Source organism: Ceratotherium simum, chromosome 21 (assembly GCF_057802395.1).
Source record: "Ceratotherium simum simum isolate JZ-2026a chromosome 21, ASM5780239v1, whole genome shotgun sequence".
In the NCBI taxonomy this organism is placed as follows: domain Eukaryota; kingdom Metazoa; phylum Chordata; class Mammalia; order Perissodactyla; family Rhinocerotidae; genus Ceratotherium; species Ceratotherium simum.
In genome coordinates, this window is record NC_141920.1 from 24,123,154 (window position 1) to 24,149,997 (window position 26,844).

At 35.8% G+C, this 26,844-nt stretch overlaps 1 protein-coding gene across 6 annotated transcripts in view; it reads left to right on the forward strand.

Moving 5' to 3' along the window:
* Positions 1-24,883, forward strand: part of RBM39 (RNA binding motif protein 39) — a 30,965-nt gene extending 6,082 nt beyond the window's left edge. For 3 of the 6 annotated variants that reach the window (XM_004430454.3, XM_087445339.1, XM_087445338.1), the window contains 14 exons: positions 1,228-1,422; positions 3,899-3,964; positions 4,061-4,114; positions 6,970-7,087; positions 7,712-7,864; positions 9,600-9,737; positions 11,573-11,638; positions 14,705-14,909; positions 15,293-15,370; positions 19,101-19,151; positions 21,356-21,437; positions 23,884-23,989; positions 24,462-24,540; positions 24,631-24,883. In XM_004430454.3, coding sequence (XP_004430511.1) covers positions 1,228-1,422; positions 3,899-3,964; positions 4,061-4,114; positions 6,970-7,087; positions 7,712-7,864; positions 9,600-9,737; positions 11,573-11,638; positions 14,705-14,909; positions 15,293-15,370; positions 19,101-19,151; positions 21,356-21,437; positions 23,884-23,989; positions 24,462-24,540; positions 24,631-24,731 — 1,492 coding nt within the window. In that variant the 3' untranslated portion in view covers positions 24,732-24,883. The remainder of the gene's footprint in view (positions 1-1,227; positions 1,423-3,898; positions 3,965-4,060; positions 4,115-6,969; positions 7,088-7,711; positions 7,865-9,599; positions 9,738-11,572; positions 11,639-14,704; positions 14,910-15,292; positions 15,371-19,100; positions 19,152-21,355; positions 21,438-23,883; positions 23,990-24,461; positions 24,541-24,630) is intronic. The other 3 variants (XM_004430456.2, XM_004430457.3, XM_004430459.2) reach the window with 3 other exon arrangements.
* The last annotated feature ends 1,961 nt before the right edge of the window (positions 24,884-26,844 follow it).

Genomic DNA, 26,844 nt, shown 5'->3' on the forward strand with positions numbered 1-26,844 from the left:
CTTGAAATTTTAGACAAAGTTTCTGCCTCCTTGGAAAGCTCTACATCTCCTTGTGATTGGAGTGTGGGTTTCAAGATTCCAGAAGGTGGGTGTCTTCATTTTCTATTTTCAATGCACACTAAAGATGACCTGCTTACAGGTTCTCTGAGGCAGACTTCAGTTGCTCTTGTGCTAACTTTGCTTTGATAAGGACTAAATAGTTAATTGAATCCCCAAATGATGTAGACTTGTCAAAATGTTTAGTAATCTTTTAGCCACTACAAATAGACATTTTAGTGAAATAAGTTTATTTTGAAATGTCTTTCAATTTATATTGAAATATCTGAAGGCACCTCTAAAATTTGGGTGATAACACAGAGGTACAGATTGTAAGATTTAATTATGAAATGAGTGGGTGGTATACTGTGAAGAATACAGAAATGAACAGAACGATATGACTGGCTTTTTACCTTTCAGAATTTGAGATTTTATAAAGATTTTGGTTCTTGGTTTTGATTGCACTCCACAGGCTTGTTTAAACTGGCGTAAAAATGGCATACTCTATTTTTCTGGTGTACTCATTATAACTTTAGATGGAAAGTATCTGAAATGGTCAAATTAAAGTCTAGGAGTGTCAGAATGCATTTTACTGCATTAGTTTTATTATCCTTTGTCATTACTTGTAATTTTGCCCATGAAAACCAAAATATTGTTTATATGGCCTTTTGAAAGTATAAAATATTCACATGTGTGAATTGGGTAAAAATTGGCTTACTTAAGGGAAATTAGTATATTTAATGAAAATTTCTATATATGATTCAGTACTAATACTTAAATGTTAATGTATTTTATTATAACTTTGATTTTATTACTGTATCTTGTGGATTACAGTAATAATTGTTGGCAAGTTATATGATGGTCATATTTAGAAGTTCAGGTTTTGAGCTATACCTACCAGGTCCTTTCCTTGTTAAAGCTGTAGCTGACTCTCAGAAGATCATTATAGTCCCTACTCTTTCAAATGATTCTTTGTCAACTGACTGCTGATTTTCAGTGCTAGAAGGCAAAGGTGGGGTGTTGTTTACCTTACCTAGGAATTATTTTCCTATTTAGTATGGTTACGTATCATTGTATGATAGTAAATATAGCAAAATAAATTTAGAAAAAGATAAAATTTCTGACCATAAAAGGAAGTATATTTTAGCAGATTCTTAAACCCAAAATAATGGTGATTTTTTTTTTTTTTAGGAGGAAAAAAAGCAAGAGCAGAAGTCGTAGTCATGAACGAAAAAGAAGCAAAAGTAAGGAACGGAAGCGAAGTAGAGATAGAGAAAGGAAAAAGAGCAAAAGTCGTGAAAGGAAGCGAAGTAGAAGCAAAGAAAGGAGACGGAGCCGTTCAAGAAGTCGAGATCGCAGATTCAGAGGCCGCTACAGAAGTCCTTAGTATGTAACATAATTATGATGATTTTGGTTTGAGAATCATTCTCTGGGTATCCAGATAGCAGTTGAAGCTGAGTGATTTGAATTGTGAAATTTTATTTTTCAATATGGTTGAAAAGTATTATGTAAGGATATTGGCATTGAAAAGACTAGTAAAGTGGAAATAGAGTGTGTGGACAAATACATAACTTGTTAGGCATACAGATTATTTTCTGTTACTACATCTAAAAATACTTTAACTGTATGCCAGTCCAAACTAGACTAAAGTGCTAGAGTGCTTAAAAAAAAAAAGACTTGATATTGTAGTGCCAAATACTTGAAAGCTTAAAGGTGTGTGAGCTATTAAAATAGTCTTTTCTGAACGTAAATTTAAAATTTTAAAGCTCAGATGGATACAAGTTACAAATAAGTATAATTAGTTAAATATATAATTAGTTAAATAATCTTGTCTGTGTGGCTGTTTTCAGCTGAAATGACAGACACTTTGAATTTGGTGTATGCTTGATGATGAGCATTTTTAGGGCCTCATCACACGTCGTTTATGGTTAAGGTTTTTTAGTAATGTAAAACACTGGAAGTGCTTTAAGGATTAACTCACTTTGGAAATTCGGATGTGGTTGTTGAATGGAAACAAGTTTCATTATAATCATTTTAGAAACTCAGCTATATTAACAACTTGGGGAAGAGCCTAACTACAACTCTTAAGCACTAATCCTTAGTGCTTTGTGATGTTCTTTCCTCTTAATAAACATAGTGTTGTAAACCATGGGATATATTAAAATTAACACTTTTAACTTTAAAACTTGAATGGCGGAAGATGTAATTCAAAGACAGACCTGAATTGGAGCCTTGGCTCTTTTACTTGGGCAAGTTAACATTCTAAGCTTTAGTTTTCTCATCTTTTAAGACGGAGGTAACAACTGACAGATGAGCTATTAATGAGTATTGAATGAGAAGACAATGTAAATAATGTATCCACAATACTCAACTGCTGTTCATGAAATGTTTTGGTCTTATTTGAAGCCACTAAAGTTAGTAACACCTTGAGTTCTGATTCTGGCTCTTTAAAAATGATTGAACAACTTGTTTTCTGAGTTCCTCCTAGCTGCTTATTTCATAAACTAAAAAGAGCTTAAAAGGGACCACAATGTTATTTTAATTCTGAATGCTCTATTAGAAAGTAGTTTGCTTTTTGTCCTATTTATCAAGATTTACTGCATTCTTTTTTATCAGAATGAACTAAATTGCAGGGGGAGAGGATTACCTTAATAAATTCTGAATATTACCTCTGTTGAGTGACAAATACTCGAAGTCAGCCTGTGATCCTTGTCTGACTTAAAATTGATTTAGTTCTTACGTTTGGTTTCAGGTGGTTTTTAACTATAGAGGCAATAACTGAGACTTTTATAATTAAAGGGGAAAGAAAAGAGCTTATAAATTTGTATTTGAACTTTAATTTATCGATTAGATTGACTTGCAGAGGACCTATTTAATAGCAAATAATTCTATTTGGAACTGTGTGGATGCTGTAGGTACATGGAGAATCCATGAAAACGAAACTAAATGTGGATCACAGACCACTAGATGTTAATTTTATTTTTCTACCCTTCTGGAAAAGGGTAGCAGGATGAGCACTAAGGGACATCTGACCTTGTTCCTTTAAGTTAGTTTGGTCTTTCAAGATAAAAGGCCCAAAAAGTACTGGGCCATTTTAGAATTTTTTAGAATACAGAATAAAACTGTATTTTAGAACAGTTAGTTACCTTTGCGATCTTTTCTGAAAACATTTGTATAATATGTCGAGTCCTCAAATTTTTTTCCTCAAGGATTGATGAACTTCCTTCACATCTTTACTTTGGAATGTTTTGCCACAAAGAACTGAAGTATGATGTGATGCATGTGCTTTTATGCAGTCTCTGAGACTTACTGTTAAATGGGAAAGTTGGAGTTTCAGGATTATGTAAAGAATTAGTCTCCCTAATTTTTAAAAGAAATCCTTCAAACAAGGAAACGTGAATATTGTACACGTATGGGTGTATAAACACATACATTCCTGAGAAAGGACCTGCAAAGATGCACACCAGTTTGTTAACTATAGTTACTCCTGGTATGAGGAAAGTTCACGATGAGATCATCCTGATTTATGTTTTTTTTTTTTAAACCTCAGGAATGTATTTATAAATGTGTAATTAAAAAAGAAAAAACTGTAGACTGAAAATGAGAGTGAGTGTTTTCAGAATCTTAAAAATTTTGAGGCTGTAACCTTTGGTCTTGGCATCTCTCAGTGGTCCAGGATGGATAACTATAAGAGCAGTTTGCCTGGGACAGAGTTGAGAGAAAAAGTCTCTTTATTTCCTCTTCATAATTGAGGTGGAAAAGAAGCAGCCTGAACAATGTTAAACTTGCTGGAGAGCGCATGAACGCGATCTTAGCAAGACCCTAAACCTGTAACTAGTGTAATTTTGTGTTTCCTTTTTAGCTCCGGACCAAAATTTAACAGTGCCATCCGAGGAAAGATTGGGTTGCCTCATAGCATCAAATTAAGGTTTTTAAACATACTTCTGAATTGTTTAAATTGTTTTTCAAGGAACTAATGTGGTGTACTTGTTTGGGTAACTTCTGAAACTTTTTAACTTTGCAGCAGACGACGCTCCCGAAGCAAAAGTCCATTCAGAAAAGACAAGAGCCCTGTGAGGTAGCTGTTGTGCCTATTTCTTTTCTTTAGAGCCTCTAACTTTTTTATAAAGCTTCTGCAATTTATGCTACTGCTAAATTTAATGACATTTAGTAATTTGTACCATACTAAATCTTCCTTTTGTTGTACTAATACTGTTAAATCAATGTGAGTGTCTAAGTTTTCAATAGCTTTCGTTTTAATTTCATATACCTAAGAATGGAGCAGTAATTACCATTTTAATGTGTAGGTAATACATATGATCTTATTCCCCATTTTACGTTAACAAAAAATTTTTAGTGGTAGTTATAGAAAACTCGAAATAGAGTTGACTCACCTTTGGCATTAATAAGTTTGAATTGAAATAGCCTCATGGAAAGTAGTTGTAACAATCATGAATCTTATCATTTGGCTCTCTTTACTGAGAAAGTTTTTAATTTCCAAAGTCTTAACCAAATTAACTTGTTTTTAAGTAGCAATCCTGTGTATTTTGAATGTTTCTATGAGTTATTTTCCTGTTGAGTAAATAGAAGAATTATCCATCCAATATACCATTTTGGTTCAAGGAACATTTTGTTACGTGATAGCATTGTTCTTCAAGATATTCTGGCTTTCCTTAAAGGGTGCTTTTTAACTTCGAGTCTATCTTGTTATTTGGTATATTGTAATTATTTTAGGATTTGGTGAAAACCTTAATGATTTTAAAAGCTGTTTTTGAAACAGATATTGAGGTTTTTACTCTTTAATATTTAGTTTTCTCTCGTAGGAAAATTCTTAGTTCTCATTCCCTGCATCTAGTCCAGCTTTGTACCTCTGTTTTACAATAATATGTTTAAAACTACCTGTTGATTTCCCAAGGGGAAGTACTAGAGTTTTGTAGGTGGAATATTTGAAAGGTACTTCCTAAGAATGTCCGGAACGTGGATAAGAGAGGGTTTACGCTTACATCTTTAAGGATTCACTTAGAACCTTAATCTTAGTGATATTTTGTAATAGATAATGTTCATAGACACTTTTATTTTTCCATGAAATTAAATTTCATCTATTGTGCTCTTTTACTTTTTTCGCTCATTTGGGCACTTTAGTTTCATCTGTAAATTTAGAAGTATACTCTGTCTTTAAGGCTATTCGTAAAAATGAATAAATTGAATCCCACAATTGATACTTGTCTAGATAATTTCCTGCTTTTCATTTTTGATTTACTTATAGTTACTGTCTCAGTATTCTTGAAATGTCAAGAAACATTTCTTTGGATACTAAGTTTGTAGAGCTTTGGTAAGACTGATCTAATTCTAAGAAACAACCAGCTCACTGTTCCATATATTTATCTCAATTTGTTAAATAAAATAGAATTCTTAGAATCAAAAGTAGTTGTCATCGGGCTGGCCCGGTGGTGCAAGCGGTTAAGTACACGCACTCCGATGTGGTAGCCTGGGGTTCCCAGGTTCAGATCCCGGGCACACACTGACACACCACTTGTCAAGCCATGCTGTGGTGGTGTCCCATATAAAGTAAAGGAAGATGGGCATGGATGTTAGCTCAGGGCCAATCTTCCTCAGCAAAAAAAAAAAAACAACAACAACAACAACAAAAAAAACAAGATTGGCATTGGATGTTAGCTCAGGGCTGATCCACCTCATAAAAATAAATAAATAAGGGCCGCCCCTGTGGCTTGGTGGTTAAGTGCGCGCGCTGCGATGCTGGTGGCCCGGGTTCGGATCCCGGGTGCGCATCGAGGCACCACTTCTCCGTTCATCCTGAGGCCGAGTCCCGCATACAGCAACTAGAAGGATGTGCAGCTACGACATACAACTATCCACTGGGGCTTTGGGGGGAAAAATAAAATAAATAAAATCTTTAAAAAAAAAAAATAAATAAATAAAAGTAGTTTTCATCATTTGGGGTTTTACTTTGACGCTTATCATTTGTGGTTATCAAACTTAATTTCACTTGATGGTTTTATGGTTTTGTTCTGAGAAATAATTTTTTCTACCAATTTTGGACCAGTGTAACATTGGTGGCTAGTCAGGGGTTATTTCCTGTGACTGCCATTAAACTCTCAGGCTTCTGATTAGCCTTTTATTATCCTGGAGAAATTACCATTTGTGAGATTGAGAGACCAGTGGATTTTTGTTCTGATACCATGTGAGATATTATCAGAAGAAACAGTACGAAACTATCATCCTGTTGAAGGAATTGAGTCTCATTGAATTATTTATGAACATTTTGTATAAAGCTTAGTGAAGATGGGCTTAGAAATAGTGACAAACCAGTTTTGGTAAAGTTTACTTTACCAAAACGTTTACTGAAAGTGTTTACATGTACTTTAATAATTTTATTTATTTACTTTCCCCCCCAAAGCCCCAATAGATAGTTGTATGTCATAGTTGCACATCCTTCTAGTTGCTGTATATGGGACGTGGCCTCAGCGTGGCCGGAGAAGCAGTGTGTTGGTGCGCGCCCGGGATCTGAACCCCGGGCCGCCAGCAGCGGAGTGCGCACACTTAACCGCTAAGCCACAGGGCCGGCCCGGTACATGTACTTTAAAAAGTTATTTTAGAGCTAGCCTGATGGCTTAGTGGTTAAAGTTGGGCATGCTCTGCTTTGTGGCCGGGATTTGGTTCCCTGGTTGCGGAACCACACCACTCATCTGTCAGTAGCCATGCTGTGGCTGCGGCTCACCTAGAAGAACTAGAAGGACGTACAGCTAGAATATACAACCTATGTACTGGAGCTTTGAGGAGGGAAAAAAAAGAGAGAGGAAGATTGGCAACAGACGTTGGATCCGGGCAAATCTTTCCCAGCCAAAAAAAAAAAAAAAGTTATTTTAAAAGAATAAGTTGTAAAATTAAATTTATATTCTTTATTCCCGTTAGGGAACCTATTGATAATTTAACTCCTGAGGAAAGAGATGCAAGGACTGTTTTCTGCATGCAGCTGGCAGCAAGAATTCGGCCAAGGGATTTGGAAGAGTTTTTCTCTACAGTAGGAAAGGTAACTTAGCCAATTAGAGAGCTCAGATAAGTAGAAACTGTAAACAACATTTTAATTGTCATGATAAAATGAGAAAACAGTTAAGCACCAAATCTTTGGATTTAGTAGAATTTAGTTACAGAATTGACTTTTGGTAACATTCCTGTTTTGCCTCACTTGATAGTTAATAGTGTTGGAGTTGATAAATGTTACTGTGCATTCATCAAAAGACGATGGAGGGTGCTGGCCCAGTGACGTAGCGGTTAAGTTCTCGGGTTCTGCTTGAGTGGCCTGGGGTTTGCCAGTTTGGATCCTGGGCACGGACCTACTCACCGCTCATCAAGCCATGCTGAGGCAGCATCCCACATAGAACTGGAAGGACTACAGCTAGGATATACAACTGTGTCCTGGTGCTTTTGGGGGAAAAAAAAAAAAAGAAAAAGAGGAAGATTGGCAACAGATGTTAGCGCGGGGCCAATCCTCCTTAAAAAAAAAAAAGATGATAGAAGTGGGCCTACAAATTTTTTGATGCCTTCCTTCTTTGCTGCATTGTTAATGTGCTTCTTATCTCATTATATCTACAATGGCCTACAGCGGATCGTTGCACAAACAGAACTTTGTGTTAAATGTGTGTTTTGTTTTTAGGTTCGAGATGTGAGGATGATTTCTGATAGAAATTCAAGACGTTCCAAAGGAATTGCTTATGTGGAATTTGTTGATGTTAGCTCAGTGCCTCTAGCCATAGGATTAACTGGCCAGCGTGTTTTAGGAGTGCCAATCATAGTACAGGCATCACAGGTAATTTTTTTCTGGGTTACAAATTTGATCATTGATAGTGCTGAAAGCCTGTTGCCTTACATAATCACCACTTATTACCTTGAGTCAGATGTTCTCAGTATAGGTTTTTTTTTTTAACTTTGCCTTTATTACTTTGATAATAGTGTATCCTCAGTACCATCCTGTTCTGTTATTAATATAAGTTGTAAGTATCTATTTCATGAAAAAGACTTGAACTTGGTCTAGAATTTTATTGATTCGTGATGATTTATTAGTTGGGGATAGAAGCATCTAAGAACATGTTTTCCCCCTCCTGTCTTTCAAATGGAAAGATTTTGATATTTTAATACATTGAATGTTTTCCCTGTTTTATAATAACACTTGTATAAGATTTTATATAATGTTAAGAGTAGCTTGAACAGCTATCAGTTCTAGTATTTCTTGAAAGTAAGATATTTCAAACTAATATTTGGAATATTTTCTAAGATCCAAATTATGATTTAGTTCCTCTTTGCTGATACTTCACAGTAATTGAGTACTGCCTTTGGGAAAATGAAATTAGCTTTAATATTTTAGTTCATTTAGATGTGGAAAAACAGGGATGTATCATCCTATGGAGTACATAATATGAAAGTGTTAGGATTCTTTTCAGTACCTGTTTGTACTAAGAAACAAGTTAATGATTTCTGTCACTACTTGATAACTATTTTTTAAATAATGTAGAACTTAAAAAATATCTTTGAGCAATACAAATTACAGTCGTCATGTTGGTTGCTTTTCAAACCACTAGAATAAGTATTCTGTAACTACTAAATATTCTGATTACTTCATCAAACTTATATAGTTTCATAAAGGTATGCACAAGATTTATAACCAGATCTGACTTGAAATTCCAGGTTCAGTGCTAACAAGCTCTATGTAACCATGGTCAAATTACTTTCTAGCTTCTGTCATCTCTAAAAGGCAGTAATAGGTCCTATTTAATGTTTTGGGATACTTAATAGTAGATATTTATCACTTGATTGTATGTAAATAATAGGAAAATAATTGTTAGGAAAGGTGGGGAATCATTGTTCAATTCACTTCTTATGATAGAGGAGGACAAACCTAATAGTGTGTAGATTGGCCTGACAAAGGACTGAGAAGCATCCAATTCGGTTTTCAATGCATTTAACTTTAACCACCTGTTGAGCAGTACTACTCAAGGTGCCCCAGTTTGTTAGAAGAAAAGAAGCTTAGGTATAACAGTCAGTTGGGTAACAGTGATCTTGAGAGTACTTTAATTTTAATGAATAATGAATTTATTTAACATTTCCAAGAAACAATCTTATTTTCCACGTTTAGCATGTCTGATATCAGGATATATTTTCTGATGGCATAATGTAGTTTTATGATTGATTCATTTCACATAGGAAATGCAGGGTACGATTGCTTTATATATTAAACTTTTGCATGTGCTATTAAAACTATCTAAAAATTTTTTTGTTGTAAAATATATATCATTAAATAAAATATAAAATTTTTATTTAAAAACTTGAAGTGTACAATTCACTGCCATTAATCACAGTCCCATTAAGTGGAATCATAAAATATTTGTCCTCTTATATAACTTATTACAGTTAGCAAAATTTCATCACTAACCTTTGATACCGGTTATCGTTAAGCTAACCTAAGCTATGAGTGGGATTTACTACTCTGTTTAAAATGATTTGGATTAGTGCTATGTAATGTGCATTTTGTCTTCTCTAATTTGTAGGCAGAAAAAAATAGAGCTGCAGCAATGGCAAACAATCTACAAAAGGGAAGTGCTGGACCTATGAGGCTTTATGTGGGCTCATTACACTTTAACATAACTGAAGATATGCTTCGGGGTATCTTTGAGCCCTTTGGAAGGGTAAGTCTCAGTTTCTTCTTGGATCCTTAATAGATTCTTTATCTAATACAATATGCTTAATAATTTCCGTGTATCTGGTTTGTCATGTTTCTATGACGTTAATGTTAAGATGGGTGGGGGTGGTTCTATAAGGTATTTATGATAACTTAAAGATAGTCCCTGGAAGAAGATATCATTTGAAGATAGTGTTATATAATGCTGCAGTGAAATGCATAGTGAGTATTAGAATGAATCATTTAAAAAAATCAACATGAATTATAAAAGAGTACTGTGCTTTTGAAGCAGGAGATTTTTTTTCTTGTTTCTTTTTGTATCCTTTTTTTCTTACTGAAAATTTAGGAGTATGTAGAGAAGCTTCTCTACTAAGTTAAGAAATTAGATCGTTTATGTTTCTGTCTAGTTTGTCCTCATTTTAGAATGGACTTTTTTTGTTGTTGAATAAGATTAGCCCTGAGATGGGGCTGGCCCAGTGGCGCAGGTGGTTAAGTGCACACGCTCCACTGCAGCGGCCCAGGGTTCGCCGGTTTGGGTCCTGGCACACACCGATGCACCACTTGTCAAGCCATGCTGTGGCGGCGTCCCATATAAAGTGGAGGAAGATGGGCATGGATCTTAGTCCAGGGCCAGTCTTCCTCAGCAAAAAGGAGGTGGATTGGCAGATGTTAGCACAGGGCTGATCCTCCTCACAAAAAAAAAAAAAAAAAAGCCCTGAGCTAACATCTGTTGCCAGTCTTCCTCTTTTTGCTGAGGAAGAGTAGCCCTGGGCTAACCTCCATGCCCATCTTCCTCTACTTTATATGTGGGACACCTGCCACAGCATGGCTTGACAAGCAGTGTGTAGGTCCATGCCCGGGACCCAAACTTGCAGACCCTGGTTGAAGTGGAGTGAGTGAACTTAACCACTATGCCACCAGGCCAGTCCCTAGAATAGACATTTTATTTTAGGATAAATGTTAATTAATAGTAGGCTGTGCTCTGGTTTAAAAGATTCATTGTGTGGCCATGAGTAAAAATCTTGGTTCCTGCTGTACCTTATTCACTACTAATCTTCATTGCCCTTGGATATACTTTTTATTTTCTTTGACTACTCCACTCAACCCCTTTGTTAAGCTGTTTTAAGTGTCAATAATGGTAAAAGTTAGGGTTTTTGAGATTGGGGTGCTTTATTTATTGGAAATATACTAACGCTGTGGAAATCATAATTGTATGGGTTGATCAGTCATTACGAAATTAATAGATTCCTGAAACTACCAGAACATGAAGAAATACAATATGTGGGTGCTGTCTTTTAATTTTTCATGCTTTCAGTGTATGGACAGCTTTATTTTGGAATATTGTGTTGTAATTCACAAACTATACAATTCATCCACTTGAACGATTCATTGATTTTTAGTATATTCACAGAGTTGTGCAACTATAAACCACATCTAATGTTTTTAGTTATTCCAACATTTTGGGCAATTTATTGTGTCTGGTATTACTGAGAATTAATCTTTGGCGTTTTTAGCATAATGGAAAGGAAACAAAGATTGATTTTTGTTTCTAACTGTTGATTATATTTCACAAAGGAAGTTATAAAGGACATCTGATTTTTTTTAGTGGTTTGTTTTTGAGGCAAAAGATTGAGATTGTTCAATTTTTTTCCTGCTTCCCAGTGCATAATTTCTTGTTTGGGAAGTTTCTATGCCTTTAGAACAGTTTTGGGGCATGAGGGGGATGTGATATGTTTTCAGTGATTTTTTTTTAGGGGGAGAGGTGATTTTTCAATCCTGTTTGAAGAAAGAATATTTTTGCCCCCTTTTTACTTATATAGTAATTGTGGTTTTTGTTTTCAGATCGAAAGTATCCAACTCATGATGGATAGCGAAACAGGTCGATCCAAGGGATATGGGTTTATTACGGTAAGCAGTTTTCATGAGGAAAATTATGACTTAAAAGTGTTTGATCTGGGGGCCGGCCCTGTGGCGTAGCGGTTAAGTGTGTGTGCTCTGCTGCTGGCGGCTGGGGTTCGGATCCTGGGCGCCCAGCGAGGCACCACTTGTCAGGCCATGCTGTGGCAATGTGCCATATAAAGTGGAGGAAGATGCGCACAGCTCTTAGCCCAGGGCCAGTCTTCTTCAGCAAAAAAAGGAAGGATTAGCATGGATGTTAGCTCAGGGCTCATCTTCCTCACACACAAAAAAGTGTTTGATCCAAGTAGCATAGTAAACGTTCATTAGTTATTGATGGAGAGGGGGAGGAGGCATGGTTAATATTTTAAGTGCTTTAAATTAGTTTGCCAATTAGTAGTCATTTCTTAGTAGCAGTAAGTGTCCTCTAAATGTGAAAGTTTATTTAACCAGTTTATTGATTTCCTGTATATGGTCAATTTGTTTAGCGAACTCTTCATACAGTGGAAGTCTCTGACTCCTTTATGACTTCTTCAGTCTCTGACTCAGTTATGACACATTCTTGTCAGTTGAAGGAAGGTCTCTTGGAGTTCTGTCTTACTTAAGATCCTTTTACCTCACAACCACCACCAGGATTACCTTGTTATATAGTGTTTTTGGCTAACCATCTCAGCCTAGTCCCTGATTAGGGCACGAGATTGCAGTTGGAATAATTGTGAATGGGTTTTTTTTCAGTGCCTGTGAGTCACTTCTGACTCCTAGTGACCCTGAGTACAGCTGAGCGGAAACCTGCTTGGTCTTTTTGTGCCATCCTCTCACCTTTTGATGCTATATCTGACAGTGCTTTGCTGCTATTCATAAGGTTTTCCTGGCCAGTTTTTTCAAAAGTGGGTGGCCAGGTCCTTCCTACTCGGTCTTAGTCTGGAAGCTTTGCTGAAACTTGTCCACCATGGGTGACCCTGCCAGTATTTGAAATACCAGTGACATAGCTTTCAGCGTCACAGCAGCGAACAGTCACCACAGTATGAAAACAGACAGATGGGTGGTGTGGTTTCGTGACCAGGAAACCAACATGGGTCGTGGTGGTGAGAGGGCCGAATCTTAACCACTAGACCACCAAGGCTGGCTAATTGTGAATGGAGGTGCCCTTTTAAAAGTAAACTGTTAAATGTATTACTTCATGATGCAATCCCATTACATGACAGCAGTTTTTTAAAAGTATGATATTATGATCTTGGAAGGTCCTGGAAACATATTTTTAGTCTAAAATACTGATAGGTCTCAATTTTAATGAAGAAATTGTTGGGCCGGCCCCGTGGCTTAGTGGTTAAGTGCCTTAGTGGTTAAGTGCGTGCGCTCCACTGCTGGGGGCCCGGGTTCAGATCCCGGACGCACCGCTTCTCCGGCCATGCTGAGGCCGCGTCCCACATACAGCAACTAGAAAGATGTGCAGCTATGACATAAAACTATCTACTGGGGTTTTGGGGGGGTGAATTATAAAAAAAAAAAAGAAATTGTAATTGTTGTCTTAGATCCAAATTGCAATAAAATTTAAATCTGTTCTATAGTGATAGTAAATCTGTTTTATTGGTTATTGAGATTGTTATCTACTTAGGTGTGCACTGGTGGAAGGAGAAAAGTTATTTCTTTTTTTTTTTTTTTTTAAAGATTTTATTTATTTATTTTTTCCCCCCAAAGCCCCAGTAGATAGTTGTGTGTCACAGTTGCACATCCTTCCAGTTGCTGTATGTGGGACACGGCCTCAGGATGGACGGAGAAGCGGTGCCTCGATGCGCACCCGGGATCCGAACCCGGGCCACCAGCATCGCAGCGCGCGCACTCAACCACCAAGCCACAGGGCCGGCCCAGAAAAGTTATTTCTAAAACCGTTAACTCACCAACATTTTATTTAGTTTCTAAGAACATTAATGTGGTTATTTTCCTGGAAAAGTGATGTGGTCAGGGGATTTTACATGTAACTTACATTGAGTATTTCATCCTACTTATTACCTAAAGAATTTAGTGTTTTATATAATATGAGGTTTAATGCTTGACTGTTTGGTCAGTGGGTACATTTTCACTAGACTACTACTAAATATCAAGTAAACAAGGAAGACATGTTTTGCAAAACATCTTTTAATAACTAAGTATGAACTATTTCTTGTGACTTAGTGATCTGTATACAAAGTTAGATTATGTAAGTTTATATGGTGCTGTGTGTGAACGTTTTCTGTTTTGTACCTACTATTTGCAATTGTTCCCATCTCAGTAACACAAAAGGAATTATTTTTAAATATTTAAATATTCTGATGAAAGATTAAGCTTTGGAATAGGTGGGAATATGTTCTCTTCTTCCACTAAAATTAAAGCCAGTGTGTGAATTAGAGTCTTAGTGTGTCTGCATCCTGGAATTAAGAATTTTAACGATTTCATTGGCAATAAAACATGACCTGGAGTTTTTTGTTAAAAATAACATCTCAGTGAATTTCTTGTTTCTCAGTAGTTCACTTTTGTGAGGAAAAAAGCATCATTTTATCCCAGTGCATTAAAAAGGGTTTTGATGTTGGAAAAATGACTTTTCACATTTTTTTAAAAATTTTATTTATTATTATTTTTTCCCCCCCAAAGCTCCAGTAGATAGTTGTATGTCATAGCTGCACATCCTTCTAGTTGCTGTATGTGGGACGCGGCCTCAGCATGGCTGGAGAAGCGGTGCGTCGGTGTGCACCCGGGATCTGAACCCGGGCTGCCAGCAGCGGAGCGTGCACACTTAACCACGAAGCCACGGGGCGGCCCTGCTTTTCACATTTTGTTACTAAGATTCCATATTCTGCAAAATAGGTGTCATTACTTGGTAATATCTTGCCATTTAAACCACCACATCAACAAATTTAATTTACATGAGCTTGTGGTTTAATCATGTAGATTATATTACTTATAGCTTGAAATTTCTACTTTATCATCCACCCAGCTGTAGGTATTGCGTAAACTAGACTTAACAAGTAAGCATTTCTTTACTTTGGGTATGTATGTTAACTATGTACTGGACTTTTTACTCTCTCTCTCTCAATTATATAGTTTTCTGATTCAGAATGTGCCAAGAAGGCTTTGGAACAACTTAATGGATTCGAGTTAGCAGGAAGGCCAATGAAAGTTGGTCATGTTACTGAACGTACTGATGCTTCCAGTGCTAGCTCATTTTTAGATAGTGATGAACTGGAAAGGACTGGAATTGACTTGGGAACGACTGGTCGTCTCCAGTTAATGGCAAGACTCGCAGAGGGTAAGTTTTTCCTAGTATTGTGAATGATTTATTTCGAGTATGGTAATGAGAAAAGTAACTATATGCAAACTAGTAAGTGGAAAACGATTATTTTCTTATTTTTGATTTGATGTTATTATCCTTGGGCAGCACATGTAGTTTCATAGATGAAGTTCCTTGCCTTAAAGTTGTAATGGAATCTACTTTATGGTGGTGCGTCTTGAGTACCACAGCGTAAGTTACAGGATTCCTTACCTAAGAGTAAATTTAGTTGCTGCTTTTATACTATGTCCTTGTAATTGCTTTTAGTGAAGTGACTTTTGTAGTAAGCACCCAGAAAACTAGGTTTTTCTGCTATTAACATAGTAAGGACTTTAAGACCTATTTTTTAAATTTTTTTACAGGTACAGGTTTGCAGATCCCACCAGCAGCACAGCAAGCTCTACAAATGAGTGGTTCTTTGGCATTTGGTGCTGTGGCAGGTAGGAATTGAATCTTTTCTAATTTGAAATCATTGTTTTTCCACCTAATTCGAAAATTTGCCAAATTTTTGCATTTAAAAGGACTTACTGAGAATTCAATTCATCAAGTACTTTTTAGCCTATAAATTTCAAGAGTTCACGTAAGCAAGTGGAGATACAGGACAGAATTATCCAGTAATCATAGTAAGCTGTCAGGGTATTTTTGAACCCTATACACCAATTTTTAGTCGAAATTCATTGTTATACCTTTCTTAAATATATCACTTATATTAAAGACCAAAAAGTTTATATTGTTTCAAAGAAACAATGTTTCTTTGTAATGTTTGAGTTCAGAAAACCACCAGAGAACTTGAAATCAACCTTTATTTAAAATAATTGCGGTATCAAGATTGCAGAGACAACTGCTTAGCTAGATAGTGCTTACTCTTGAGATTTTTGAGTTAGGGAATGAAGTCCCTAGAGAGAGTGGGTAGGAAAAGAGGAGAGAAGTGACCATTTATTATAATTATGTAACAAGGAGTTCAGTTTATGAAACACATTGTTCTCTCTTTTATGGCTTAATTTAGTTATCTGAAATTTACTTTTGTAAACCTTGATATTAAGGCTAATCTGTGAGATAGGGTAGTATTTAATTTTGAAATCTTGAAGATGTGATTTTAGAACATCTAAGAAGAACCTTTTGTATTTTGGACTTTGGATGACAGGAAATACTTATCCCAAGGAAAGTATGACAATTTCTATTGTGAATTGGTCCTTTGATCTTATCTATAAACTGAGACTCTGACAAAATGTAAAAGATATAAGATTGTGGTACTGTATCTGAATATACAAAAAGGTCCATTCGTTGCTTCATGATTTCCTTTTAAATTAAAATTCCTTTTAAATTACCTAATTAAAGGAGAGAAGAGGAGAATTTCTGCTTATTTTTAGAGAGGAGGGCTTTTCGTTGTTTTCATTTTTGGTGCGTATCTGAAAGTTTGTGAGTACCTTTAGAAAACCTGTCTTTACATTCTTGTGTTTCCTGTCAAATTATATGATTTATTTTGAAATCTGATAGGTATTCTCGAGAATTTCTGACAAAGTCATGCCAGTGTTTTGTTATAAGAAGAAAAATCATAACTATTAATGCATTTCTGTATTTGGGTCATTTGATGACTCCCCAAGTATTCCTAAGTTATTGTTTTATTTATTTTGGTTTTTTAAACAAGTATTAGACATTTAATTTCTTTACAGTGAACAAGTAGTCATAGAATGCCACTTGCTGTAATTGAAGATATTAAAGGAAACCCATCACTTCCAGAAATACATCCTAGTCAATGGTTTGAAAGTTATTGTTTAATGTTAAAACTGTATCTTTGAATTGTTTCCCATTGTTCAGGTCATTCTTGGAATAATTGTGAAAATGCTTGATTGTTTACCATATTCCAGGTATTGCACTAGATGTTAGTGAACAAGATTTGTTCCCTGCCTTTAGGAATTTGATGCAGTGACATATGAGTCATTTCTAAACAATCTTATGTTACATTCTGGATGTTTTATCAAATAATGTTGATTTGGTCTTCATAAATAATACCTTTAACTAATTGAAGATTTTTCAGTGTTAGACATTGTTACTGTCCTCAGCCTTTATTTCTCCTATCATGCATGATGATTATACCTCCCTGGACAACCACTGTGTAAAGGCTAGCTGATTGTGATCAACTAAAGTTTTCAATGTTCCTGTGGATTGCTAAAAATAGCCTTTTAGTATTTCTTGTGTTCCCCCTTTTTAGTGTTTATTGAGATGATTTTAAAGTTTGATTCTGTTTTCCTACACTTCCTATAAATTGCTGTTGCTTCTGAGTTTATAATAATCAATTTTGAGGTAACTCTTGATGTAGCTGGGACATCATTAAAACTTTACACATTCTTTGTTGAAATTAAATAAGTTGCTGAGTGTTAATGTGTTTGAGGCTCTTATCCCCAAAGTCTTTTAAAGCTGTTTTTTGAAAGCAGGTGTAGGTCGTCACTATATCCACGTCTTTATTCTGGAAGTTTAACATTTCCTTTCTAAGATAGGTTGGAGTCCTTATCTTTATGAAACCCATGCTTTGTTTCCTAACTTGTCACAAATGACCTGAGAAATCATTTTTGAAATTTTGATAGGGATTTATTTACACTTAAAGAGCATGGATTTCTGATGTTTACACATGTTTTCCCATTTTAGGAAAAAATGATTGTGTCATAATTTAAAGTTTATTGACAGTGTTCCTATGGTCATATCTTCAAGTTCCTTCAGTATACACCAGTTAAACATTTCTTCAACTCCCTGAGATGCCAATTTTGAGCACCCTAGGACCCAGGTATTCTTATATCCCAGTAAATAACTTGGGCTGCAGATCCCTTATCATTTTTGCCCATGTTTTACGATCATTTTCTGTACTCTGCAAGAAACCCAAGTGGAGGGGCTGGCCCCGTGGCTTAGCAGGTTAAGTACGCATGCTCCACTACTGGCGGCCCGAGTTCGGGTCCCAGGTGTCCACCGACGCACCGCTTGTCTGGCCGTGCTGAGGTGGCTTCCCACATACAGCAACTGGAAGGATGTGCAACTATGACGTACAACTATCTACTGGGGCTTTGGGGAGAAAAAGGGCAAAAAAAAAAGGAGGATTGGCAATAGATGTTAGCTCAGGGCCGGTCTTTCTCAGCAAAAAGAGGAGATTTGGCATGGATGTCAGCTCAGGGCTGATCTTCCTCACAAAAAAAAAAAAAAAAAAGGAAAAGAAACCGAAATGGTAATGCAGTCTTGCAGTTGAATCACTTGTTAATGAAAATTAGGTTACTGAATCTAAACAATTTCCATGTAGTATATTTCTGTAACTTCAAGATAGCTTTACAACACTATGGCATTTTATTTACTCTTCAGACTTGCTGCTGTTTTCACTTGCAAGCAGCTTTCTTGCCTTCCAGTGTAGAAATGTTAATGATTATGTCAGAAAATAGATGGGTAAAAATCCTCATTCTGTTTATTTTTATTACTGACTAGATGCTTAAATTTTTCTTGTACTTCATAGAGTATAGTAAACTGGATTAGATTTCATTCTTGCCTCATCAAATTTCCAGACTAGGCTAGGAAACAAGACCCTCATAAAAGTGTCACCTTCTGGGCTAGACTTGGTGATTTAAATCTTAAAAGCAATTAAAAAAAATGTATACATATAGTTAGAATGGTGTCTTTCCCATTGGTGATATTGCCTACTACTTAATTGGTAGATTATTGAAAGTGTTTACAGCTGTTTGATGTGTACTGTTGCAGTGTTTACTGTTTTACTATAAACTTTTAAAATTTAAAATGCTTACTGCCACTAATCGAACAGTAAATAGTTGAATATCCCAAGTACTTGGAATTGAATTCTCAAGATCAGGGTTTTCTTGCATTTTCTGACCGGTGTGCTTCCCTTTCCCCATTTCCCATTATTCCCACGTGAGGGGTAGCGTAGTGGAGTGATTTTGAGTTGTAGAAGAGTACTAGGAATAGGAAGAGAGAGGCATAAGTAAGTTTCCTAGGATAGGAGGAAAGAAAAAGGCCCCAAAGCCTTGTCAATGAGGAATGGGGAAGGAGGTTTGGCTGCCAGGTTTTACTATAAGTTCATTTTGATAAACCCTGCTGCTGTAGTCCTCTTTTATTAATGCTTTCCTGACATTTACCCTGTTAGTTGAGGCTCTTCATTGTTCCTGCACTGAGCTGTAGAATTCTCTTTTGTTATAGATTTGCAAACAAGACTTTCCCAACAGACTGAAGGTGAGTTGAGTTTTTTATTTGTCTTTGACATAGATGTAAATATAGCAAAAACATAGTTGTTTATATTTAGTGTATCATTTATTATAGTTTGTATTTTAGACCAGTTTTCGCAGAATGACATATAGTGGTGTATACACAGTAAGCTGTCTAGTATATGTTTATTTACATATGTAATGTATATTTCAGAAGGCCTAATCCAAATCATTACAAATATGGATAAAGAAAACAAAAATGTCTGCTTTTTTTTGCTTTAGCTTGCTCAGAATTATGTTCAGCCTTGTATGCTTATCTTTGTGTTCTGATTGTTAGTAAGTTTTATATAGAAGTCAGAAGATGAAATTTGTCAGTTTAGTAGACAAACCTTTCAGAACATGGAGTCTGAATTTAAATTCCAGTTAGGAAAAACTGACTCTAACTCCAGTGATTTCTGTAAACAGTAGCAAGCCTTGAGAAGAGTAGCAAGCCTTGAGAAGATTATTCTGAACTAAATTGCACGAGATTTCAGAGATTGAAATGATTTATAAAGTAGGCTGTTTTTTCTTGTTTTTTATTACCTAGTAAATCTCTGCCATTTGATCATTTTGCTATTGTCAAATTCGGTATCCATCTTTTATAGGGTATACTTGAAGTTGTTTAGGGAAATTATTCTGTATGAAAAGGGTCTACCATGTTCCCTGATAGTCAGGAATTAAACGTATATTTTAGATTTTCCAGCAGATGAGACAATTTTACTCTTTTTTTTCCTAACAGATTTTAAAAAGAGCTAGTGCTATTAGCTATATTTCTATGCTGAATTCATTGTGTTCTGCGTTTATCTAGGTTGAACTAGAATGTTGCTATCATAAATTTTCTAGATAATTTTCAGTATTCTTAGTATATTATCATAGTTTATTTGAGAAAGTGGAAAAATAAAATCATCCTCAATTGTTTGTAATGACCTTCTAGTGTTTTTTCCAAGCAATACTTGCATTTGTTTATGATAAGGTACACAGTGGGCTTCATTTTTTCTTAATTGTAATAGGAGCATGGTTGCATCTTTAACTTTCTCCAGTAGAATTTGAGATATTGGCTTAGCATTTTTATTTTCATATAAAGCTTTATGAAGGAAGAATACTTGTTTATTGAAGTAACATGACGCAAAAAACATTTGTAATTCTATCAGAAGCAGTCATTTTTTTAAATGATGTATTTCATGCACAGCCCTAATTTTTGCTTACTGGAATATTTCTGATACTTCCTCAGGTGATTGTTCGTTTTAATTACCATAATTTCTAATGCACTGTTTTATCCTTAGCTTTGTTTGTTGTTGTTATGTATTGGAATGAAATTTGGTCATAAATATTATGATTACGGTGAGTTCTATAACAGCTACTGGTAATGTTTTGTAAATCACATAAAAGCAGTGGAGCAGCTGTCTTGGAAAGTGCTCTCACTTCAAACTTAAAACCAATACAGGCTTTAAATGTTGCTTCTGAATATTATAGTGTTCAGTAGTTTCTTATTTTTAATAGTGAATATTATAATATATGCCATTCTTTTTAATATTTCTTGTGCTAAAATAGAACTAGTCATTTAAAAAATATTAATTTGATTTTGTAATAGGATTTATATTCCTAGGATATTAAATCTTAAATGATTGGATGATTTCACACATCTTATTTTCAAGAAAAAGTTAATCTTTTTATAACGTTCACACATTTAAAAGAAAACAAGTAACTATAAATTCATGGGCGGAAACCTAAGAAATATAACGGTATATAGACTTATTTGGTATTTTAAAGATTGTATTTTCATCATCCCCTACTTCTCAAGGTATAAATTCCAGCAGTCATACAAAATCAGTCTTCATTTGATCCTTTGCCTCTCTGGATTGATTTGTATTGATGTTGGCCTAATTGAATGAATTTTGATTACATGTAAAGTTTAGTTTTCCTTCTGAAAATAAAACTCCTAACTTACTTAAGATTGGCCCTTTCAAATATTAGGTTGCCACAGTTTTCTGGCAGCTAAAATGGGGTAGTATTACATAGTTTGATAGCATTATTAAATAAAGTAAATTAGTGAAGTGACTGACTCCCCTAGTTTTACTCTTTGGGTTTAGTGGTTTTTTGGTTTTGTTTTATTCATCAGGGATATTCTGATGCATTTTCTGTGAAACTAATTTCTTTTTCTCTCTGTTTTTTTTTTTTTTTTTTTTTTTTTAGCTTCAGCTTTAGCTGCAGCTGCCTCTGTTCAACCTCTTGCAACACAGTGTTTCCAACTCTCTAACATGTTTAACCCTCAAACGTAAGTAGTATATTTTGGTCAAGTTCAAAGGGTATACTGTGAATGGTTTAATATTAAGTTTTCTAAGTTAACATTTAGGATGTTTTGGGATATTTCATAGTTCAAACAGTGCAACAGTTTGATCCTTTTAGTGCGGTATTTTTATGCACGTTACTAATTATTTACTTTGGATGCATTTGTAAGATTGGAATTGAATTGAAAGCTATGCAGAATTTATGTTTTCCATTTATATCTAAGTATTTTTTAATAAAGTTTGTATCACATTTATTTCTGTCACTGGTTTACTTTTTTACGGGTTCTTGGCTTTGAAATTTTAAGCTTATTTTTGTCTAATAGCAGAAAAGTATCTTTTAAATTTTTTTTCTTTTCATTATTGCATGCTGTATATTAGGAATATTTCTTTCCTGATGCCTAGCCACTGATTGGAATGCCATTTATTAATCACTCCAATCTCTTCTCATTGGTTTTATAAATCATGCTTATAATATATAGTCACGTGTCGCTTATTGACGGGGATACGTTCTGAGAAGTGCATTGTTAGGCATTGTCGTCGTGTGAACGTCATAGAGTGTAGTTAAACAAACCTAGTTGGTAGAGCCTGCTATACATCTAGGCTATATGGTATAGCCTGTTGCTCCTAAGGTAAAAACCTGTAGAGCATGTTACTGTACTGAATACTGTAGGCAGTTGTAATAAGACAATGGTAAGTATTTGTGTATCTAAACATAGAAAAGCTATAGTGAAAATATGGTGTAGATAAAAAATGGTACACCTGTAGGGCATTTACCATGAATGGAGCTTGCAGGACTGGAAGTTACTCTGGTTGAGCCAGTGAGTGAGTGGTCAGTGAATGTGAAGGCCTAGGACATTACTGTATACTACTGTAGACTTTATAAACACTATACAGTTAGGCTACACTAAATTTATAAAAGTCAGTTTTCTTCAATAATTAACTTTACTGTAAGTTTTTTACTTTATAAACTTAAGTGTTTTTTTTTTGTGAGGAAGATGAGCCCTGAGCTAACATCTGCCATTCCTCCTCTTTTTGCTGAGGAAGACTGGCCCTGAGCTAACATCCATGCCGATCTTCCTCCACTTTATGTGGGACGCCGCCACAGCATGGCCCGACAAGCGGTGTGTCAGTGCGCGCCTGGGATCCGAACCCTGGGCTGCCAGCAGCAGAGCGCACGCACTTAAGTGCTATGCCACGGGGCCGGCCCTATAAACTTAAGTTTTTAAACGTTTTTGTAGTAACACGTAGCCTAAAACACAAACATCATACAGCGGTACATAAATATTTTCTTTATATCTTTCTTCCGTAAGCTTGTTTCTATTTTTACTTTTATTTTTTGTGAGGAAGATCAGCCCTGAGCTAACATCGTGCTAATCCTCCTTTTTTTTTTTTTTTTTTTTTTTTTTTGCTGAGGAAGACCGGCTCTGAGCTATCATCTATTGCCAATCCTCCTCCTTTTTTCCCCCAAAGCCCCAGTAGATAGTTGTGTGTCACAGTTGCACATCCTTCTAGTTGCTGTTCGTGGGGCCGGCCCCCAGGATCCATGTTCTTAAACTTAAGGAGATTGTTGAGGTCTGCAAGAGTTTCTGTTAAACCTTGCACTGTGAATTTCCTTGGAGGTTCTTTTTCTTCTGCAGTTTCCTTTTCTCTTGCCTCTTCTCAGCTGTGTGTTCCTGTTCCAGTTCGAACAACTCATTAGTCAATTCCTCAGGAACCACCTCTAGGGAGCCCCTCAATGTCATCCTCATCTTCACCCAGATGAAAGTTGTTTGCCGTCTTATCCACAGCCTTATTGACTTTTGCAACCTCCTCATCCTTAGCCAAAATCCTTTGAAGTCATGGATGGTCCTCTTGACTGTCTTCTTCCCGATGCACTAGGCAGTAGGAATTTTTCAGCTGCCTTACAATCTTATGAGACCACCATCATATATTCAGTCCATCATTGACTGAAATGTTGTGTCATGCATGACTGTATTCCAGTGTAAATGTAGGTTTTCTATTTGGTTGATTTGATATATCAGCCATTATATTTGGTGAAACATAATGTTTCATACAGTAACTTTAATAATTTGTAACATGCCAGTTGCATTGTTTATATATTAGTTCATGATTTACCAAAGAAAGACCTGGGATTCTTGTATTCTCTTAATGCCGGATTCTTTGTTTTAGCTTTATGTATGAAATGGTGATAAACTATTGTTATAAGTATCATTTGAAAGATGTCAGTAAACCATTTAAATAGTAATTTAGAATTAAAAAATTGATAAACTTGGTTAGAAATGTTTTATATATCTTACTTTTACTTGATTTCCTCCAGCCTCACACCCGCTTTTTAAATTAAAGGATGCAATTTAAAATACTTTTTATATAGAATGGGAAATAACATTTTATAAGTTTGAATAGTGTCTAATAGAGCTTAATACTTTCTTACAGAGAAGAAGAAGTTGGATGGGATACAGAGATTAAGGATGATGTGATTGAAGAATGTAATAAACATGGAGGAGTTATTCATATTTATGTTGACAAAAATTCAGCTCAGGTATTTTGATCTTTTTAATAAACAAAGATAGGATGTTGTTACTCTCTTTTGTGTCTTAATCTTCTCACATACTTGGAGCATATTATGATCTGTCTTAAGAGTTTTGTTTTGTTTTTTTTCCTCAATGAAGCTTTAACATACTGACTAAATATACACCCTCCAAAATAAAGACACTTTCAAAATAATTGAAGAGTAGACCAGGCCATTGTGTAGCAATGTTGCTGATTAGTGTTCAAAGCTTGCCATGATATCTTGGTTCATTCTTTAGCAGCTTTCAAAGTCATAGAGAAAAGACAGTACAGGGCAAGTCTTTGGGAGGATAAATTGTTTTCAGTAAAATTGTAGGTGTGCATATTAGGTAGTGAACAATTATGTAGTTGTTGAGCACTTTTTCTACAGGGAACTTGAATAAACCTATTTGAATCCATGTTGTATATTGCAACACCCTAACCTTTTTTTTGTTGTATTTTAGGGCAATGTGTATGTGAAGTGCCCATCAATTGCTGCAGCTATTGCTGCTGTCAATGCATTGCATGGCAGGTGGTTTGCTGGTGAGTTTGATCTTTTTTTCTGAATGATTGTTATTAAGGGTCTAAAATGAAGTGAAGATGCTAAACCACCATATCTGTTTCTTTCAACAGGTAAAATGATAACAGCAGCATATGTACCTCTTCCAACTTACCACAACCTCTTTCCTGATTCTATGACAGCAACACAACTACTGGTTCCAAGTAGACGATGAAGGAAGATAATAGTCCCTTATGTACATAGCTTTTTTTCTTTGAGAATTCATCTTGAGTTATCTTTTATTTAGATAAAAATAAAGAGGCAAGGGTCTACTGTCATTTGTATACGATTCCTGTTACCTTGAAAAAATAAAAATGTTAACAGGAATGCAGTGTGCTCATTCTCCCTAACTAGCAAATCCCCCTGTATACAAAGCTGTTCTCTTGTTCTGCCTTTTAAATGTACACGTAGAAAATTACATTAAGGATCTGTAGAATAGCTCTAGGGGAACAAATGTGCTTAATGTAAAAAGGCAGACAGGGATGTAATGTTTTTAATGTTTCAGAAGCCTAACTTTTTACACAGCAGTTACATTTCACGTTTCACTAATGTTGATACTTGGCTAATGGTTTAGAAGAGGTTTCTGGAATACACATTTAGTGTATGGAAATTCAAGACAGCTAAAGGGCTGTTTGATTAACATCTCATCTTGCACTCTGATCAGTTGGCAAGAAAAGGAGATTTCAAAGTTACATTTCTTGATGGTATCTTTACAATTAATGTATCTGTAAAAGTTTCTTTGTAAATATTTTGTGTTCTGGTGTGTCTAAGATTCCAAACAAAATGATCCTTGCATTTCCTCAAGATGTTTAGTGACAGTCTGATAAGCAAAACAGTCTGAGCAAGAAATAGGAAATGCAGATATAGGTTTTGTCTGGTTGCATATAATCTTTGCTCTTTTTAAGCTCTGTGAGCTCTGAAATATATTTTTGGGTTACTTCAGTGTGTTTGACAAGACAGCTTGATATTTCTATCAAACAAATGACTTTCATATTGCAACGATCTTTGTAAGAACCACTCAAATAAAATTCTCTTAAAAAGGCCACAAGAAATCTTCATTTTTGAAATGCTTTAAAGTCATAGAAACTTGAAGATAGAATATTAGTTTCTTTGACTTTTAGTAGTTGTTCATTACTTGACTCTTCGGGAAAATTCTTAGTGTGCAGAATCGGGGGAAATTCTTGCCCTCAACTTGTCCCTGTACATTCCTCTATATCACTATATCTTAGCACTGTACTTCTTATTTAGGGCAATGTATGAAAACCGAGGGATTTGCCAAAAAGGAAACCCAAACTAATTTGCCCTGGCCTTAAACTTGGGCATTCTTCAAGTCTCTTGTGTTGTCTGGGTATCTTGGTGAAAAAATGCTTGACTATTTAAAAGTAAATGATGGGGCTGGCCTAGTGGTTTAGCGGTTAAGTTTGCGCGCTCTGCTTCGGTGGCCTGGGCTTCGCAGGTTCGGATCTTAGGCGTGGACCTATGCACCACTTATCAAGCCATGCTGTGGCTGGCATCCCACATATAAAGTAGAGGAAGATGGGCACGATGTTAGCTCAGGGCCCATCTTCCTCAGCAAAAACAGGAGGATTGGCAACAGATCTCAGCTCAGGGCTAATCTTCCTCACCAAAAAAAATTAAATACAGAAAAAAATTGTGTAAGCTCAAAGTGGTTTCCCAAATTGATTTAACTGCGTTTGTTACTTTATTAAGGTATTTTTGAGCTTTAACCTTTACATGGGCATTGAGCTTTCATTTATACTCTGAACTCTGCTTCAGGTTTCTGTATCTAGAGTGAACCCTTGAGTAGGCAAAGTTGCTCCTAATGGAATGATTACATTCCAATAGTGATTTTCTCACCTGCTTATTTCTGTTTCTATTGGATTGATTTCTTAGCGTTGAGGCACAAGTTTTATAGGTTTATTCAGATATCAAGATTTAATCAGTTTGGGCCGGCTCCTTGGCTTAGCGGTTAAGTGCTCGCGCTCTGATGCTGGCGGCCCGGGTTCAGATCCCGGGCGCGCCCCAAGGCACCACTTCTCTGCCCAACCCGAGGCCGAGTCCCACGTATAGCAACTAGAAGGAGGCGAACCTATGACATACAACTATCTACTGGGGCTTTGGGGGGAAAAAAATGAATAAATAAAATCTTTTTTTTTTTTTTTTTTTTTAAAGATTTTATTTATTTATTTTTCCCCCAAAGCCCCAGTACATAGTTGTCTGTCATAGCTGCACATCCTTCTAGTTGCTGTATGTGGGACGCGGCCTCAGCATGGCTGGAGGAGTGGTGC